The sequence below is a fragment of the Danio rerio genome, chromosome 2 (genome assembly GCF_052040795.2).
Source record: "Danio rerio strain M-AB ecotype USA chromosome 2, GRCz13ab, whole genome shotgun sequence".
Lineage (NCBI taxonomy): Eukaryota > Metazoa > Chordata > Actinopteri > Cypriniformes > Danionidae > Danio > Danio rerio.
The window spans coordinates 49493172-49513670 of NC_141022.1; the positions used below are offsets into that span (position 1 = coordinate 49493172).

A 20499-nucleotide genomic window follows, 5' to 3' on the forward strand; every position below is an offset into this window, starting at 1 on the left:
TCAAATATTATTACTTTATTTTTTAATGTAATGCATTCTTTACTCGTTATCTAGAAAAGTTATATTATCACTTAACTTGCGTTACTTACCCCCATAGACTGTAAACGTTATGGACAAAGTATATGTGATGTCACCCATAGGTTTCTGAAGAAAGCAAAAAAAGCTATAAGTAGGCGTGGCCAATCATGGGGGATTGGGGGATACCAAACGACTGGGGGATACCAAACAAGGGCAAAGAGGTGGAGCTACAGATGCCTGCTAGCGTTTTGCTTAGACAGGCATTTTTGCATTTAAATGCTTAATACTTCATTGCCTGTGACTCATTTATGTTCTGACCACATGTGATTGGTTGTACACTATATCAATAAAGAGTTTAGTCATTTAAAAACAAAGTTTTAATACTTTGAGCCACTGAACATTGTTCTTATGATGTTTTTCTACAGGAGACAAATGCAAATTACTTCCAAACACTTCAAGCGTAGTCTGTGTTAGTAAATGCAAGGCCATTGATGATAACTAGGCATAACACTGTATGACAACGCTTCAGATGACTGTCAATAGCCTACAGCTAATCAATCAGTCAGATTCTGGAGTGCATTCACGTTTTAAGGACAATTATAAATGATAAATGATCTTAAATAAAACAAATACATTTATAGAGATGGTATATCAGTATATAATTTCACTCACCTAGGAAATGGAGACCACGTGAACGGTTTGTGAGCATAATTAAGTGCACACAGCATGCCATATCATCTGATAATTGTAGGAAATAATTCTAAAAAGCAACTGACTGTGTAAAAAAAGGCCACATAAAACAACACAAAAATACAATGTATATGCCGAGCTCAGTGGCTAATCAGCCGGAATCAACTGAGTTGAAGTGACTGCGATCAACGAGACCTAGCTGTCACTACAGTGGCCACGCCCTTAATTATGCTGACTTAATATAATTTAAAATAAAGGAAATGGGTGAGTTATAAAAAAAATTCTCCCCCCTCATAGTTATCATGAAGGGTAAAATTAGCTATATGAACTAAAATCTTTCTTTGTACCAGGCTGGAAACAATTTTTTTTCTGCTGTAAAGTTGGCCATTTAAACAGTGAGCTCAATAGAAATCTGCTCTATTATGGAGCCAGAACTAGCGGAATTTCGATGAATTGCAGTTTCAGTTAATTACGCAATTGCCTCACGAGGGAGAGCGGGAGGTTGCCGCTTGGTTACCCCCAACACAGAAATTAATTATTAAAAAAAAATTAATATTTACAGATTAATCACTTTTGATCACATAAACAAAGCAGCTATTGCAAGTCCGTGCTATCCCTATTTAAAGTGACTAAATACTGGCGTCAAACTTTCCACTTGTTTATAAGTCTTGTGACTGTATTGGCTTTCAGAGAGTCTCAGGACTCCTTAAACATCAGATTCTATGGCCTAATGTGTTTGTTGTTACGCCGAACAATAGACAATGAGTGGGTTATCCTTAGTGAGAATAAAGGTGATTGTTCTGGTGGAGTCTTGCGTGTTTTGTGAGGTGTGGATGACACTAATGGCTTGTCGACTCAAAGGACAATAGAGAATGAGACTCAATGGTCCTTACAGCATAAGACTTAACCAGACTTTACCAGAAGAAAACTGTTCCTCACTTTTTTATTTTTGTGGAAAGTTCTATAAAACAAATGTTAGATGTGTTTACTAAGCAGAATATTGAACACTCATTGATACAATTAAATAGGGCTTAAGAAGTGCTTTTGTTTTGTTTTCATTTACATATATATAAGATTAAATTATTTTTATGATATCATATGATATTAGTTGAAGACGATAACATTTTACCATTATATCAGAATCACAAATATCATTCTGATTTAAGGATAAAAGGTTAAATTATTGGTCATACAGTTGAAGTCAGAATTATTCACCCCCTTTGGATTCTGTTTTGTTTTTTAAATATTTCCCAAATGATGTTTAACAGAGCAAGAAAATTTTCACTGCATGTATGACAATATTTTTTCTTCTGGAGAAAGTTTTTTTTTTCTTTTTTTCGGCTAGAATAAAAACAGTTTTTAATTTTTTAACAAACTTTTTAGGGTCAATATTATTAGCCCCTTAAAGCATTTTTTTTCTCGATTGTCTGCAGAACAAACTGTTATACAATGACTTGCCTAATTACCCTAACCTGCCTAGTTACCCTAATTGGCCTAGTTAAGCCTTTAAATGTCACTTTAAGCTGTATAGAAGTGTCTTGAAAAATATCTAGTAAATTATTATGTACTGTCATCATGGCAAATATAAAATTAATCAGTTATTAGAAATGAGTTATTAAAACCATTATGTTTAGAAATGTGTTAAAAAATCTTCTCTCCGTTAAACCGAAATTGGGGAAAAGTTAAACAGGGCGGCTAATAATTCTGACTTCAACTGTATATAAATTATAATCATCACTTATGTAAATTAACATATACCATTTCATCTTAAACATAAAATACAAAATTAAATAGTCTCCAATATAATTGATGATTTATCATTTAATATATCTTTCTTTGTTTTCATTCATCCATTTTCTTGTCGGCTTAGTTCTTTTTTTAATTCAGGGTCGCCACAGCGGAATGAACCACCACCTTTTCCAGCATGTTTTTACGCAGCGGATGCCCTTCCAGCCGCAACCCATCTCTGGGAAACATCCACACACACATTCACACACACACTCATACACTACGGACAATTTAGCCTACCCAATTCACCTGTACCGCATGTCTTTGGACTGTGGGGGAAACCGGAGCACCAGGAAGAAACCAACGTGAAGGCAGGGAGAACATGCAAACTCCACACAGAAACGCCCATTGAGCTGAGGTTTGAACCAGCGACCTTCTTACTGTGAGGTGACAGCACTACCTACTGTGCCACTGCCTCGCCCTCTTTCTTTGTTTTCTTTTTTTAATATCAAGATAACAAACGGTTTATTTATTGTTTATTATAAGCGTATTAGTTTATTGGGATAAACTATTGAATGGGACCTATATTTATTGAGAATTTACTATACACTCACGGGCCACTTTATTAGGTACACCCGTCCAACTGTTTGTTAACGCAGATTTCTAATCAGCCAATCACATGGCAGCAACTCGATGCATTTAGGCATGTAGACATGGTCCAGACGATCTGCTGCAGTTCAAACAGAGCATGAGAATGGAGAACAAAGGTGACTTTAAACTTGTTGTGATTGCTGGTGCCATGGTGCTGGTCTGAGTATTTCAGAAACTGCTGATCTACTGGGATTTTCATGCACAATCATCTCTAGGGTTTACAGAGAATGCTCAGAAAAAGAGAAAATATTCAGTGAGCAGCAGTTCTGTGGGCACAATTGCCTTGTTGATGCCAAAGGTCAGAGGAGATTGGCCAGACTGGTTCAAGCTGATAGAAAGGCGACAGTAACTCAGTTAACCACTCATTACAACCGAGATCTGCATAAGAGCATCTCGGAACACGCAACGAGTTGAACCTTGAGGCGGATGCAGCAGCTGAAGACCACACCGGGTCCCACTCCTGTCAGCTAAGAACAGGAAACTGAGGCTACAATTCACACAGGCTCAGAGAAGATTGGAATAACATTGCATAATGGATGTGCAGCCGACAAATGTTGCTATCATGTCAATATGGACCAAAATCTCTGAGGAATATTTGCAGTACCTTGTTGAATCTATGCCATGAAGGATTAAGGCAGTTCTGAAGGCAAAAGTGGGTCAAACTTGGTACTAGTAAGGTGTACCTAATAAAGTGGCCGGTTAGTGTATGATATGATATAATTAGTCTTAATGCAACATCAGTAAATTAAGTTTTATTATTTGAATCCATCCACCCATCACAATCCAGAACAGATGAACACTTAAACACAAACTTGTCCAATTTGCCATAATTCTCTTGCTTCTCCCATACTAATAAAACACCCATCCAAAGACCCTTAAAATCACTTCACCTTCTCCAGAATCCATTTTTGTTTATTGTAAAGATATTTTACCTAGTCTTATGCCAAATAAGCAACAGTAAAGCTCTATGTGTGAGATGGAAAACAACATTCATGCCAAAAGCAGCCGTGATCTCATTAGCAGCCTCAGATCCAAACACAGAATCCGCCTCTGTCACAACTCTGTTTCATGCTAATAAAGTTATCAGCTCGCAATCATCACCCAGGCATGCTTGACAACGGCAGTGATGTCTGAGAGCATAATTACCATCATTCACTGTGATTACAGGCTGAATTACCATCTTTGGAATCTCTCAAATCGTCTCCATGCAGGACCTGTTGACTCGCTAATAGTCAAGTTTAGCCTTCACGTTCACAGGGGGGTTTATTGGGCTGTATGAAGCAGTCAGGAATCACTTATAAGCACGCTTTTGGGGGTGGTGTGTGTATGTGTGTGTGTGTGAGTAGGACTCCTCAATCAGTCAGTAATTAGCAGGAAACCCAAACAAGAAATATAAAGTAAAAGAAGTAAAAATACTATAGCCAAGGTACTTTTGTTAAGATTTTGTTGTTAGTGCTGGATGTTAAAGTACAAATGAAACCAAAGCTAATCATATTGTTAGCTCACATTGCTAGTTTTGCGGTGAACATTTCACCTGCGCATGTCATTAAAAAATAAAACAATTGATGCCCTTGTAATCTTTAATTGGAATCTGAAAATATACTGTTTGTTTTCAGCTAAAATGGCAGATTAAGTCTGTCTGATGTTGTGGGCGTGGCTAACTCACTTAATCACGCCCCTCCAATTGTCAGCTTTGAAAACAAACAGAAATGGTGAGGAGGAGGTGTCTGTTAGGTTGAAGTAACTCTTCTTAAACTCATTTCCCCATCTTTCTGAATGAAATGCCTGCTTATCCAATCAGCTCGCAGTAGAAAAACAAGCCACGCCCACTGTTTTCTCATTTAATATTCTGTTTCTCTAGAAACTGCGTCACAATACGAAAAAAAAAAAATGGTCGCAGCTTTCGGTTTAAGTGGACTTTTAATGATTATATGTAATACTGTAAAAAATGTCTCTGATTTTAGCGGTAAAAAAATCTACAGTAAAAATATGTAACCTGGTTAAGAATTTGTTTCATTAAAGGGATATTTCACCATATTTCTGTCATCAATTACTCACCCTTTACTTGTTTCAAACATTTATGAGATTCTTTCTTTTGCTGAACACAAAAGAAGATACTTGTTGAAAATGTTGAAAACCATTGACTTCCATAGTATTTAATTTCCCTATTATGGCAGTCAATGGTTTCAGGTTTTCAGCTTTCTTCAAAATATCTTCCTCTGTGGTCAAAGAAACTCATAAAGATTTTGATTTACTTGAGGATGAGTCCACTATCCCTTTAATACATTGTTTCTCAACCATGTTCCTGGAGGACCACCAGCTCTGCATGTTTTCCATGGATGCGTCCAAATTTGCATACTTCCAAACTATATAGCACGCTAAAATCAGTATGCGAGCTGAGTAGTATGTTTAAATTCATAGGATTCGAAAAACAGTATTTGAGAAGTGCTCGGATAACCTACTACTTCTGGCAAGATTCTGAATTGTTCATCTGATGCTACACTACAGAATTTATGAATGAGAAGTAAGCAACGCAGCTCACGCGAGTAGGGCACATAATCATGACAAAATAGCGGCTGTAGTACGTCCAAGTTCCATTCATACTGCTCACATTCATACTGTATAGATACTTTTATGGATACTTTTAGACTGTACTTTAGATACTTTTAGACCGTACTTTTATGGCCGAGTAGTATACATTTAAACTCAACTGAAATACACTGAGTAGTAGACAGTTTCGAGCGCAGCCCACATCTCCTTAAACGAATACACCAGATTCATATCAGCAGCTCATTAGCAGAGATTGAAAGAGATGTAAAGGGTGTGACAGACAAAGGAGACATCCAAAACATGCAGTGTTGGTGGTCCTACAGGAACGTGGTTGAGAAACACTGCTTTATTATAGAAGGTGAATAACTGTGAATTCACTATCACAGAATTCCCAGCATGACACTTCCCTTTATATGCTTTTTTAACATTAGTATGGTTAATTTTTAGTTTTGTTTCATTACTTATGTACATTAGAGTATTATGTTACATGTAATGTTGATATATGCTGATTATTGCATTACTTTAGTGTCGTGTGTTATCATGACGATGTTGCAGGTTTAGGGTTAGATGTGGGGTAGATGCTCCAAAATTTTCCTGAAAGTGTGAATTTTTATAACATGATTCGTATTTTAAAAATACATGTAACCATTTAATACAATGCATGATAATGACAAAAGTAGGGCTGCACGATATAGGAAAATCTGATATTAAAATATTATATACAATTTTTTTGCAATAAATATTGCAATATGAATACAGTTTCATAAAATAGTTTTAATTGCACTATATAGCATGGTTTTCTGGGGAGTCTAACAGTATTATGGTACAGAAATAGAATCAAGAAGATTAAGTGAGAATTTCAAGAAGATCAAGTAATAATATTGTTTTGTTTTTAGCTAAATTAAAATCAAGAAATAAGTCAAATTGAAGAGTTATGTCTGAAATCAAGTAATATCTGCCAGTGGGGTAAATAAAATAATCTTGTTTTCACTTTACAATGCATATACTTCCATGTTAAATTGCTTCGACTCTATATACATTGTAAAAGCGCTAAATAAATAAACTTGAATTGAATCGAATCGAATTAAATGAAATTGAAATTATTGAATATTTGGACTAAAAACAAAACAAAAAATTATAGTGAGAATATATACCTTTTTTTTTTTCTTTTTTTTTTTGCGTAAATAATGTCAATTCTGTATAAACACAGTAATTAAATACAATTATGGAGCTCCCGGTAAGCTATTATACAGACTTAAAATTGCATATCTTGCAATGTGACTGGTGTGCATGTGCATATGGCAATATTGAGGCTGAACCAATATATTGTGCAGCCCTAACTACAAGCATCGAAGGACCTTGCATGTCATAAAATGATGCCAAAGAGCTACCTGGAGCATCACAAATGGAAGTGAAGGAGTCCTGAGTGAGTGTCAATATGTGACGAGTCAGTAGTCAGAATATGTTGAACCACTTGGCAATTGATGCTGTTGAAAAATATTATTAACCTTGTTTTTTAAGATGCCAGAAAGCTTTTTTTCAGTGAATTTGCAAGACTTCTGATTTATGAGCCATTGTAAATAATTAAAGAGAATAACAAAGTGCAGTAGTTGGTACAAATCAGTATATTTTAAAACTGAAAATTCTGGGATTTACACAAGTCCTTCATGTTGTCCCAATACAACACAAACCGATAAAGTTGACTTGATTGTTTTTACAAATTGTAATGGATTGAACATAAAACAATTAAGTTGTCCTGACTAAAACCCAAATTGTGTTGATTAGTAAAGATATTGTGTGTAATTAGGACAGTTTTTTTGCAATAATTAGGTAAGAAATATCGGTTATTGTAGTAAGCAAAAACTACTACTAAAACTATAGGTCAGTTTTTTTTTGCACTAATTGAAATAAAATAGTTATAAATAAAAATCAAAAACTAAATGTAACTGCAGTCACTGAAAATCTGAAACACTTCATGCTGGTGGGGTGTCTTGGATGATCTGAACGGCTTGAGCATGAATAAATGAACAATACATTAGACTAAATAGACCACTTTGGAGGTACTATTTTCATGTTTATGATATAGATGGAGATGTGAAAGTTCTGTAAGTCAGCTTAACGGCAGAGCTTGTTTGCACCTACAGTGAATGGTAACCGCTATTCCAAAAAACCCATAGTAAATTCATGAGGGAACCTGCGGCGAATTAGCCTTCGGGCTGCCCTGCAAATTACCATCATGACTGAACAGCTCTATAGAGAGAGCGAGAGAAATGCTGGACTGCAGGGATTTTTAAAAAAGGGGTAAAAATGAGACAAAGAAAGACAAAGACTAATGATAAAGAGAGAGATGAATGTAAAGGGCATGGGCGACCGGGACAGGATGATTGCAGACTAAAGGAAAGAGATATTACAGAGCTACAAAACTTTTCAGCCAGACAGGAGCAGCTGAGGGAGTGCTGAAGTCAGCAGCACAGTGGAATGGTGGGTAATGGGAGGAGGGGAGATTTTAAATGGGATATAAAGGTACAGTTTTGTCACACATATGTTGGGTTTTCATGTTTTAGGGGGACTTCCCATAGACATAATGATGTTTACACTGTACAGACTGTATATTATGTCTTGTTACAGCAACAGGAAACACTCTTCAGGATTACCTTTTAAAAAAAACATGATTCTGTGTGAATTATGAGCCATTTTCCTCATGGAGATTAAAAAAAAAAATGTCCCCACAAGATCAAAAATTACAGATATTGCTACTTCAGAAAACATTTGGTCCACACAATGTGATGAATACCAGAATCAAACACGTTGGCTTTGGTGGTTTATGAGGACTCTTCATAGGCATGTTGTAGTTTTTACTGTAAAAAAAAAAAAACTGGAGCCAGATCAGTCTCAATAATATTACATTTGCATTTATAAAATTCATAAATGCAAAGCACAATTTGTAAATTCAAAACACAATTCATCAATTCAAAGCAAAAAGCAAAAATGTTTCCCAAATGCTCTCACATACTGTAAGCATCTTACATAAATACATGTAAAACGTTTACAAAATTATGAAGCTCTTGTATTACCTTCCTCATTTGTTTATGAATTTTGTTAGATGTATTTATTAACCAAGAAATGCTGACACTAGCATGGAGTCCTTTGAATTAGTGTGTAGTATTTTTGAAACCTTCCTGGCAGGACACGGTTCGTACACATCTTTTTTGGGAGGATATTCTGTTTAGCCAATCACTGAGCTTTTTGTCAACCAATCAAAACACTCCTTACTGAACAAACTTGAAAAGCTGCACCGTTCAATATTGTTATATTACATAAAATAAAATAAATCGTTTTAACAGTATTATTAGACATTTGTAAAATATTTATTGACACGATGATGCTTGATTTGTTTACTTATTCATCTGTTTTTTTTTGGAGATAATAGAAAAATATGAATACAACAGAATGACATAAAACTGTTTTTTATGTCATTTTAGCATTAGGTGTAATAAAGATATAGATATTATTTCTTAAAGTTTGTAAAAAAAAAGCATACAAAAATCAGATATAATAAATTATAAATAAACCAATATAAAACAAAGAAAAGCTAAAAAAAAAATAGTCATATAGCTATATTACTAATAAATGAAAGCCAGTCTTAGCCATTTTTAGTTATTATTATCATTTTTTTTTTTTACAAAGAATCGGAAAAAAGATTTTAGTTATTTTCTAAAAAACAATAAACAACGAGTTTTTTTAATGTCGTGTAAACTATTTAGATGACACTTTGATTTTAGTGCACTATGAATGGAACGCAATTGTCAATATGAAGATCGCTAAAACTAAAGTTTACAAAATACATTGAAAGCAAATTACATAAGAGAGATGACTTTAATTCCTTAATTTTTTTTTATTATTCCAAGTTTAAATGTTGGAATGTTCGAAAGGAATAGGGTATGGGGGGATAACTGGGAATAGAACACAATTAGGAACTATGCTTCTACCTGTAACTGCAGCTCTAGAGAAGTACTTACAAACGTACAAGTTTGCGATGGAGTTTGCGAATGTTTGTTGGAACGATGGATTGGGATATACACCAAATAAACAAACTATATTTATAACGATGGAACTTGCAACCTTAGCTGGCTAACGATGGTTTTCGGAAATGCATCCCTGGACAGGCTGTTTAAGTTGGGGGGGGCGTTTGCTCGTGCTGGTCGGACAATAGAAAATCAGTTGTTCCTTGCGCCTCCTGGTGGATATTGCGTAAAGCACAAAAGTGTTTTTTTTGTGTGTGTGTGTTTTTTTTTTTTTTATAAAAAGGCAGCCTTTGCTGCTGCAGCACAGCGCATGACTGCGCGTGACAAATTACAGCACTGCGCACATTCTCCGCGGCCACATCTGTACAAAGACGGTTCCCTCATTACTGTGAATGGGGAAAAGTGCTAATGTCAGTATGGCTGTCATAGCAAAGGGAAGTCCTGTCTTTTCGTCGAAATTTCAATTCAATTCAATTCATTTTTATATAGTGCTTTTTACTTTTTTTTTACTAGATTGTGGCAAAGCAGCTTAACATAGATGAAATTCTTGTAAACTGACCCTACTTCAGTCCAGTTTTCACAGTTTACTTTAGCTCAATTCAGTTTAATACTGTAAATGTCAGTGCTGAAAGCCAAAACACTGAAAAGAATCTCCAACGGTGCACCAATTGTATCTCCAACGAATTGTCAGTCATCAGTCTATAGTCTTCACATATTCTATTTAATACATTTGTTCGTTATGGCAAGCTGGACCATTTTGCAACTACTGCATATCTGCATCGATTTTGACAGGAGAAAAAAAAAAAAACATCACAGCAAAATCGCCGAATGTTACATGTATTGTGTCCTTTCTGTGCCATCCTCCAGTCTTTGCTCAGGTTTTTGTCTCTGTTATTCTAGTGTTTATAACCACATCCTATTGTTAACATTGAGACAACCGAAAAGGAGATTGGTGTCATGCCAATCTTTGTGCATAATAGAGCAATTTGGAAATTACAAATTTTGAATGTAATTAGTGCTTAAGCAACAGCAATCATGGGACGGGTCACTTCAGATTGCCTTGCTGATTTGAAATATGTCATTAAACTGTGAGTTCAGCAAGCAGTTTTCAAGATTTCAGTATTCCCCATTCCTTAAGATAGGGCTTTAGTCTTGGATGAACTGCACAGCAGCGTAGCAAGTCCTCATATACCACCAAAACCAGTTTACAAACACGCACAGCAAACAGACTCAGTTTACTTTTTTTAATATCTGATTGACTGTCTATTTCACTTCCTGATTGAAGACTGTTGCCTTAACAATGTCAGACATGCATCCGTAATGTTGCTCTTGAGTGATCCTCTTTTTTCTCTTCTTCTCTTCCAGCTCCCAAAGAAGAGGACTCATCCAAAACAACAGTGAAGGTCTCTTTCAATGAAGTACCCATCCCCAGAAATAAACCGTCATCCGATGCTTCTCTTTCCACGGCCAGCTTCATCATCATCATCCTCAGTCTGGGGCTGCAGTGGCCCTTCATCTGAAAGGCCACATATAAACACACACATACACGTGGGAGAACATCATTAAAGAAATGTCAGGGTCTTATCCCCCCAAAACACACACACACACACAAAGAATGCAAACTTGCAGTTGGTCATTAACAGTCTGATTTAAATCACAGTAACATCCTGACAAGCATTTTGCCTCAAACATAAACAGTAAAAATGCCTCTCTATTGCAGTAATATGCAGGTACTTATTGTTTGAAATATGTAAGAGTCGTAGAAGTTCCAGTTTAATATCCACATCAAATTAGTTTCCAATATTGTGTTGATAGAAAGTATAAATTGAATATGCATTTGCATAGAAAGTTTTAAACGCAAGCCTAGTGTCGACTTTAATGTTTCAAATCGTAATTTTTTTATAAATTAGTTTGCTCAGAAAATGATTGCATTAAAGATCATGATTTGTAATGTACTAGTGAGAAATGAATGCTGCATGATGCCTCATTCGCACTAGCGGCGACTTTGTAGCTGCCTGTGTGGCGACCTGCTGCATGTCTGTGTAGAGCCCCCTTTCCACTGCACACGCTGAGCGACACACCGGAAGTCATTCATTTCCAATGGAGAGTAGTCCAGGAGCTGCGAGGGGTTACCATCATCTCCGTATGTGGAATATTCAGATCTGAATTGAGCTGCGGATACGTTCAAATACATGCAAAACTCCTGCAACTACACCATATGCGACTGGCCGACCAGATGTGATGTATTCCAGTGTTGTCCAAGCAGGTCTGTGCGCAATGAGAAATACTATTTTTTTATTTTTTTATTTATTTTTTTATCAGAAAAAAGCATAGTCTTCTCATAAATGAGTAATAAAAACTATTATTTTTTAATGTTGTCTTCACATTCCCTCCACATTTTTTGGCACTCTGAGTTTTAGTATTCATTCATTTAACCCTGGTGAATGCATGAAGGATAAAGGCTCTTGCTTTTGCACTCCTTTATTCCGAACACCACGAGAATCAGCTTCTCTTCCATGGTGCGTGACAAAATTGAAAATTCTTTGTGACAGCCACAAGAGAGCGTTTTCTAACAGTTGTGTCCAAATTTCGTGTGCAGTGGAAAGGCGGCTTAGGCACAGCACAGAGAATACAGCCAGCCTCTGCAGGAGCTGAGAGAGGATCTCATATGCTTTACCGGTGCTCCTATTGGCTGTTACTCAGGAAATTCACTCTTCATTTGCATATAATTGAAATATTCACAACTTTGTCGTATAGCTCGACATCCGCACCTGGTCGCGCATCGATGGCTGTACTTCACATAGACCGAAGTTGTCGGAGGTCACTCACACTCACAAATGAACGATCGCTTGTCGATTTGCCGATGTGAGTCGCTCATAGTGTGAATGAGGCTTTTTATCATTTGCAGGGTTTTGACATTTTATTTTCACATTTTATTTAGTTTACTGGCCATTCAATGAGCAAAATATCATAAATGATCAAATTTTTCAAGTCACAGCTTATATTTAAATAATAATTATTATATGAGATAATAAATCATTTACCTAAAGAGTCGATGGTGGTTTTTACATACAAATATTGGACATGCAGCATTCATGAGAACAAGTTGAAGTGAAAGCTCAGTGCAAATTAATGAATCTAATCCCAATACAGGCAATATTTCACTTCAAGAATGAATAAAAAGTCCTTTAATAAGTAAAAAATTAGGTTTTTTATAAAAAAATATTTTAAAAAGGGAGCAAACAGAAAAGAGTCTATATTATATTTCTATATTATTTCCAGATGTTAAAAAGTTTCTGTATATATATATATATATATATATATATATATATATATATATATATATATATATATATATATATATATATATATATATATATATATATATATTAGGAATGTATATATTAGGAATGCTCCGATTGATCAGCTGGAGATCGGTATCAGCCAATAATCACATTTCATGACTTTTTCAGTACTCGCCAATCTGACCAATCTTATGAACTGATTGCAAGTGCATAAGCGATCTCTGCGCTCCCAACATGGCAGCTGTCCAGAGCTGCGATAATTCTGCTGCTATTAATATTTGGAGATGAGCAAAATATTTGAATGGCCTTGCAAATGCACTTTTATTGAGGCCTTTTTACATATTAGAACAGATTTTTTATTTTTTATATAACTATTGCAATTTCACTATAACCTGGCTCTAAATATATAAGGTAAATAAAAATAGTAAACCTTTTTTTTTTTTAACTTTCATACATTTAATACTATAACTTGTTGTAATAAACATCAGTTTACAGGCCTATTTTGTTTTAGGAAAGAAGAACTAATGGATTTATAGGTGTGCATTTTAACCTATGCATCAAATATGCGCTCCAAACTTTTTCTTCGCTGATACATGTTGAATTCTTCTTCCGACATTTGTAATGTTTCCAAAAATTCTACTTTATCTATAATTTTTTGTTAAGTTGCTTTAATCATTATACTAAAAAGTTATAAGAGACATGTTCAAGGGATATATTCAACATCCTTATTATAGAGAGATCTCTACCTTATCATACTTGAAGGGAAAATGTGCTTTATGCAATAAGTTATACAAAGCTTGAAGCATCAGAATTGGTTCTTGTTAATGGCCGATCACCATGACAAGGAATCAAAACTCGACATCTGCTGCAAAAATACTGATCGGAGCATCCCTAATATATATATATATATATATATATATATATATATATATATATATATATATATATATATATATATATATATATATATATATATAATATTTAGGTTACTGGCCATTCAATGTGCAAAATATCATAAATGGTTACATTTTCAAGTCACAGCTTAAGTTTAAATATTTATTATTATATGGGACTCTGAAACATTTACTCAAAAATGCCGATGGCGATTTTACATGCAGCATTTATGAGGACAGGTTAAAGTAGAAGCCCAATGCAGCAATGCAAAACAAATAATATAACCCCGAATACAGGCAAAATTTCACTTCAAGAATGAATCGAGTGTCATCAATGGCTTAGAATTAAAGTGTTTTATTAATAATGATAAAAAAAGACCAAACAGAAAGAAAAAAAGACAGTCTTTATTATATTTCTATATTATTTCTAGATGTTAAAAACTTTTTTTTTTTATTTAAATAGTTGGGCTTTGACAACAATCACATTAAATGTGAATGCAAAATAAAAGCAGTAAAATCAATAAACCTTTATTTTCTGCAGTTAATTATGACAATACTGTTTATTAAAAAAGGAGAAAAAAAATCAAGCATTTTGTTTTCCATATTTCGTTCATTTGATTATGTGGTGATATATGACCCTGGCATTTCCTAGCAGTTCCCCACACTGTATACCTAAAAAAAAAAGCCACATGTTCCCAGCCTTATGTGACAGACTCATTTCTGTGGAAGAGTCCCGCAGAGACCGGCAGAGCTGTCTAGTGTTCAAGACGAGTGTTAACACTCTCCGCAGACTTAAAATATCAGGACGAAACCGTTATCATCACCGACTGGGACAGTGGAATGCATGACGAAATGTGTGCATCTGTGGAAACATGACCACACAACAAAAAAATAAAAACAGAAACTCTCCGCACAATCAGCAAGGGACTTTACTACATTACCACACACATAGATGGAGCATTATTGAATGAAACTTTGAATGATATGCACATTGTAGTATGTATATAGTTTGAACTGGCGCTGAGTTCAATAGGACAATGAATGTTTAATTAAAGTATCACACACTTTTATATATATATAAACAAATATATATTTCATCAGCTCTAACAGAAACTTACACAAATTCATGAATATAAATACATAACTCTTACAAAGTATTGGAAATGTTAAAGGGATTTGCTGTTACCTGTTTGCACGACTTTCAAGGATTTAAAGGGCTCAAAATTTCCCTTTAAAATGTATTTTTTATTATATATCACTGTAAAACCCAAAAATTAAGGAAACTCAAACCATTTGAGGAAACAGATTGCAACAAACAATTTAGATTCAAAAACTAATCGCACTTTGAAGTTAATCCATTCGAGTAAACAAAGCAATTTGAGCACAGTAAAACCCAATAAATGAAGAGAACTCAAACCAACTGAGTACTGTAAAACCCAATAAGTTAAGACAACTCAAACCATTTGAGGAAACCGATTGCTACAAACCATTTGAGTTGAAAAAAACTAATCTATATGAGTACTGTGAACTTGCTCCGTTTAAGCTAAAGTAATGAGGTATTTAATTAACTCATTAACCTTCATCACTGAGTTCAAAACTCTTTTCATTGTGAACTTTTTGTAAATTTTGAGTTAATACACTCATTTCATTTGATAAAGTTAACTATTGGGTTTCACAGTGTACATATTTGCCATCACAGTGCATTGCCTTTCCAAGAAAACACATTTGAAGTCAGAATTATTAGCCCCCCTGTGTACTCTTCCCCAACTTCTGTTTCATAGAGAAATTTTCTTCAACACATTTCTAAAGGTGATCATTTTAATAACTTATTTCTAATACCTGATTTCTTTTATGTTTGCCATGATGACAGTACACAATTTTTTAGCTATTTTTAACACTTGAACTGCCGGAAGTTGCTGTATACCTAAAATCGCCAGTGCAGGTTAATTTTACCTAGCAAAATTGTATTTAGAAATTGCAAAAAAAAAAAAAAAAAAAAAAAAAAAAAAAAAAATATATATATATATATATATATATATATATATATATATATATATATATATATATATATAATTTCATATTTCAAAACAGCATTTCCTTTTTTTTTTTTTTTTTTTTTTGGCCACAAAAAGTGTCGAGACTCATGAAATTGTTATTTTAGGAAAACAAGATTATTTTAGGAGTATTTTATGAGTGGGTTAAAATAGCTAAATTTGAGCATCATACTCTGATGCATAAATTATTTCTTCAGACTCTCTATCATTCATTGCATTTTGTGTTTTTAAAAGCTCAACAAATTGCCTTCTTTTAGTCATTGTGACTTTATTAGTTTATTAAAACCACAAATTCAGTGAATGAAATTAAAAGTAAAAGTCATTGGTGAGTAATTTCAAACATAAGCAGTACATAAATACAAGCATTTTTACAGTGGGTAAATTTGACCCAATCTGGCGCTTACAGTATAGGTATAAGTGTTCCACTTTTTATCTATTTTTATCTAAACAATTTTTAATATCTTGAAATTGTAAATAAGGCAATTTTAGTAAAAGTCAATGACTGGGGGGCTTGAATGTTTTATTGAAGGTCTGTTATGTACATTTCAATAGCAGTGATGGGTAAAATTGACCCTATGGCAGTTCTAGTGTTAAAACACTAGTATTCAGCTTAAAGTAACATTTAAAGGCTGAACTAGGTTTATTAATTAAGTTAGGGTATACAAATCATTGTATAACAATGGTTTGTTCTGTAGAGAATCAAACTATAAACATGTTGCTAATAATATTGACCTTAAAATGGCTTAAAAAATAAAAACAGCTTTTATTCTAGCCGAAATAAAACAAACAAGACTTTCTCTAGAAGAAAAAATATTCTAGGAAATACTGTGAAAAATGTATTGCTCTGTTAAACATAATTTGGGTAATATTTTCAAACGAAAAAGGGCTAATAATTTTGACTTCAACTATATCTTAATGATGAAGATTTGTTGAGATATAAAAAGTGTTGCAATATCAGTTTCATTATCTGATAGGATTTAATATTTAAAATTGCACTAAAATTGCTTTATTCTGATTAAAAAAAGTATTTTCCCGCCAAAAGTGTGATGCAAGTTTGCGTGAATGTTTTGTCATGTTTAATGAAAAAAGTAAAAATGAAAAAAAAGGCTGTGAAAAGCTCCACAGATATGCAGAATGCCTTTCTTTTATAATGAACTTAAAAGCTAAGCAATGCAAGAGTTAGAGATACCAAATATTTTCTACAATAGCTTCTTTAGCAACGTAAAAAAAAAAAAACATTTCTATTTCCTATTGTATGTTAACATTTAAAAGTCAGTATTAAAACATTGCTCTAGTTCTTACACAGAAGGTCTAAAGAGTCTGTAAACCGTGTTGTATTATTTGTTTCGCTGTTTCTGATTGCACATGATTTTCTCTATTTGATTTCTGTCATATGATGGTTTTATAATGTTTTTTTTTTTTTAATGGAAGTTCATGAATCTTCATATATTCTTGAACACTTGCAAATCAACAATTCAGCAACCAACAACACAGATGCGTACACAGGGTGCGAATTACTATCAGGACATTGTTAATAGTTGATAACCTGTAATGGGTATTTTAAAGAGCCATACAGCTTGTAAAAATGGATGTTGCTGGTACTAATGAATGTATATAGGTTGGTTCAGTGAAGTTAAATAATATTTAAATAAAAACCAGATCACCTTAACTATTTTAAGTTACCACTTTTTTAGGCGCTTGGTCCAAAACACCCACTTTTAATGTTATTACTTGATTGAATGGGCTTTATAAGTGGTTAGCAGTTCATAGATATGGGACCTATCAGATGCCTTATGTGCCTACTAGTAGTCTTAGAAGGCTTTTATCATCTATTCACATGGTTAATTAGCTATACTAATAGAGAAGACTCCAGATCTGTTTTCACATTACTGTGGTTTAGGGTTGGGGTGGGGGTAGGGAAATTTATAAATAATATAAATACTTCTCATTCACCATATGTGATCTATAGCTGATTATCCATGTGGATGGATGAAAACAGCCTTCTGAGGCACAAAAAAAACCCATACTGTCCCATATCTATCAGCTGAAAACCACTGATAACGCCTATTCAATCAAGCTATACTAAAAGAGAAGACTCCCGATCCAGATCTGTTTTTACATTACTGTGGCAGTTGGGGTAGGGGTTGACGTTTATAAAATACAATTAATGGGAAATTTATAAATAATATAAATTCTTCTCATTTGCCATATGTGATTTAGCTGATTAACCTTGTGGATGGATGATAACAGCCTTCTGAGCCTACCAGTTGACGCAGAGGGCCTCTGGCCCATATCTATCAGCTGATAGCCACTGATAATGGCCATTTAATCGAGTGTTAACTTTCAAATCGGCTGTCATGTGGCATTTAAGCACACTGGTATCACAAGGTGAAACCTTCTAATGCAGTATTAGTTCTGCCAAACTATGTTCGCAACTACATGGTATACAAACAGGTGTGGAAGTGGAAAAACAACTGCAAGTATATATTGTTACACAATGCACTTACATAATTCTTGTTACAGATGTGTAATTTCTTAGTGTTGTTATACCAATGTCCTGTTCACATTTAAACGTACACATAGTTAGTGGGTTGTTACATATGTGTAGTTACACCAGTATTACACAAGTAAATACTATGTACCATTGTGTTCATACACTGTAGTTACATACTACTTACACACCTAGTTACCATGTAAGTTCACAGGTATAAGCAACTAACGTGGGACCCAAACAGTTTTTTTTTAAATGCTAACATGGATAAAATTGAAAATGCTTTTTTAGGACTGCATTGTGGACTAAGAAATTGAGGCTCTCGAAAACAATGCATTTTTAGTCTTGTGATGCAGTTATGTGACCAGTTCAGCTAAAATAGTGGACAACCACCCATTTTAAATGTTATCACTCAATTGAATGGGCATTATCAGTGGTTATCAGATAATGGCCAGTAGGGGCCTTCTGTTTCCTAAGAGTAGGCTCAGAAGGCTGTAATCATCCATCCACATGGTTAATCAGCCATAGAGAAGACTCCAAATTTGTTTTAACATTACTGTGGCGGTTGAGTTTAGGGTTAGGGCAGGGGTAGACGTTAATAGAACACAATTAATGGGAAATTTATAAATTAAAAAAAATACTTCTTGTTCGCCATATGTGATCTATAGCTGATTAACCATGTGAATGGATGATAACAGTCTTCTGAGCCTAATAGTTGGTGCTAAAGACCCCTACTGGCCCATATCTATCAGCTGATAACCACTGATAATGCCCATTTAATCGAGTGATAACATTCAAATCAGCTATCCAAAATTAGTTGCTGGTATTACACAGTTACTCATTTAATCATCTATCCCTTGTTTATAACTATTAAAATTTCACATATTACAAATGTGTCTCAAAAAATGTTAGAATTACATTTAATTAGCTTTTTAGATTGGCAAAACGTTGTCTAGCTGTGCTTAGAGGGCTATAGCGATTGAATTGGAAGGGATGTGGACATCATGCTATATTCAAACTAATGTATTTTCATTGAAAACACAAACTTTTTGTCCATTTTGGGAGGTTGTGGTTTGCTGAGTGAAGGGGGCAATGATTACAAAACTATATTTTGATGTGAACTATTCCTTTGATGAACAAATGGTTTTAAAATAACAAATATACACACTCACATACTGTACGTACATATTTAAATGTCTTCTGTGTAATTCACACCCTGAATGAGTTATGCTAATTGGAAAGCAATGTTTTTATGTTAGTTTCAGTTTTTATGTCAGTGTGCTACAACTGTCGTTTCTGTGTATGACTGTAAAGTGAATCGCTATTATGGTCTGTTTGCTGTGTTTTATTTGTTTGTTCGTGATTTGGTTGGTACAGTTGAACACGTACGGCTCAGCGAATGAAGCTACTGAAAAACAGATATCCATGGCGCATATAAAAAGTTGGTTAAACGGCTAATAAACTTGTTTCAGAATATTTAATCTCCACTGTTTTAAAAATTTTAAAATATCAACAAAACCGCTTTGGTAAAATCTATGAATAAAGAATTAGCATTGTAGCATGAATGAACAGTTAACCATCTATGCGTTATATTGTATTGTTTATAATGTTGCTAGTGTTTTAAGCATATTGCCAGCATTTTGGCTTTTTACTAACCTGGGGTGCGTTTCTGAAAACCTTCGTTAGCCGTCTAAGGTCGCAAGTTTTGCCATTACAAACATAGTTTGTTGAGTTGGTGTTTCCCAAATCCATCGTTTCAACAAATTTTTGCAAACTGCGTCGCAAACTTGTATGCTTGCAAATACACCCCAAGAGCTGTAGTTAGAAACATAGTTCCTATCTGTGTTCTATTCCCAATTATCCCCTTATGCCCTAATCATTTAGAATGTTCCAACATTTAAACTTGTAATTATAATTATTGAAAAAAAAGCAGAATTACTCCTCTCTTAGGTGTAATTCGCTTTCAAAGTATTTTTACAGTTCAGTTTTATCTACCTTCATGTTTACAATTGCGCTCCCTTAGCAGTGCACTTTGAAAACATTGATGTATTTTTTTAACACAGCCGGGGATCTTGACGAAAGCTATAGGTGACC

At 34.3% G+C, this 20499-nt stretch overlaps 1 protein-coding gene and 2 long non-coding RNA genes across 5 annotated transcripts in view; 2 read left to right on the forward strand and 1 right to left on the reverse strand.

Annotated features, from left to right (window-relative positions):
• gpc5c (glypican 5c) overlaps nt 1-12896 on the forward strand; it is a 276595-nt gene extending 263699 nt beyond the window's left edge. For all 3 annotated transcript variants that reach the window (XM_087241345.1, XM_087241343.1, XM_087241344.1), the window contains one exon: nt 11028-12896. In XM_087241345.1, coding sequence (XP_087097471.1) covers nt 11028-11182 — 155 coding nt within the window. In that variant the 3' untranslated portion in view covers nt 11183-12896. The remainder of the gene's footprint in view (nt 1-11027) is intronic.
• The window catches only part of LOC147846482 (uncharacterized), a 455407-nt gene that overhangs the window by 119866 nt on the left and 315042 nt on the right, over nt 1-20499 (reverse strand). The gene's annotated exons all lie outside the window — the stretch shown is intronic.
• On the forward strand, nt 15940-19881 carry LOC147837227 (uncharacterized). Its single transcript, XR_015478923.1, has 2 exons — nt 15940-18599; nt 18650-19881. It is a non-coding gene; the product is annotated as an uncharacterized LOC147837227 (long non-coding RNA).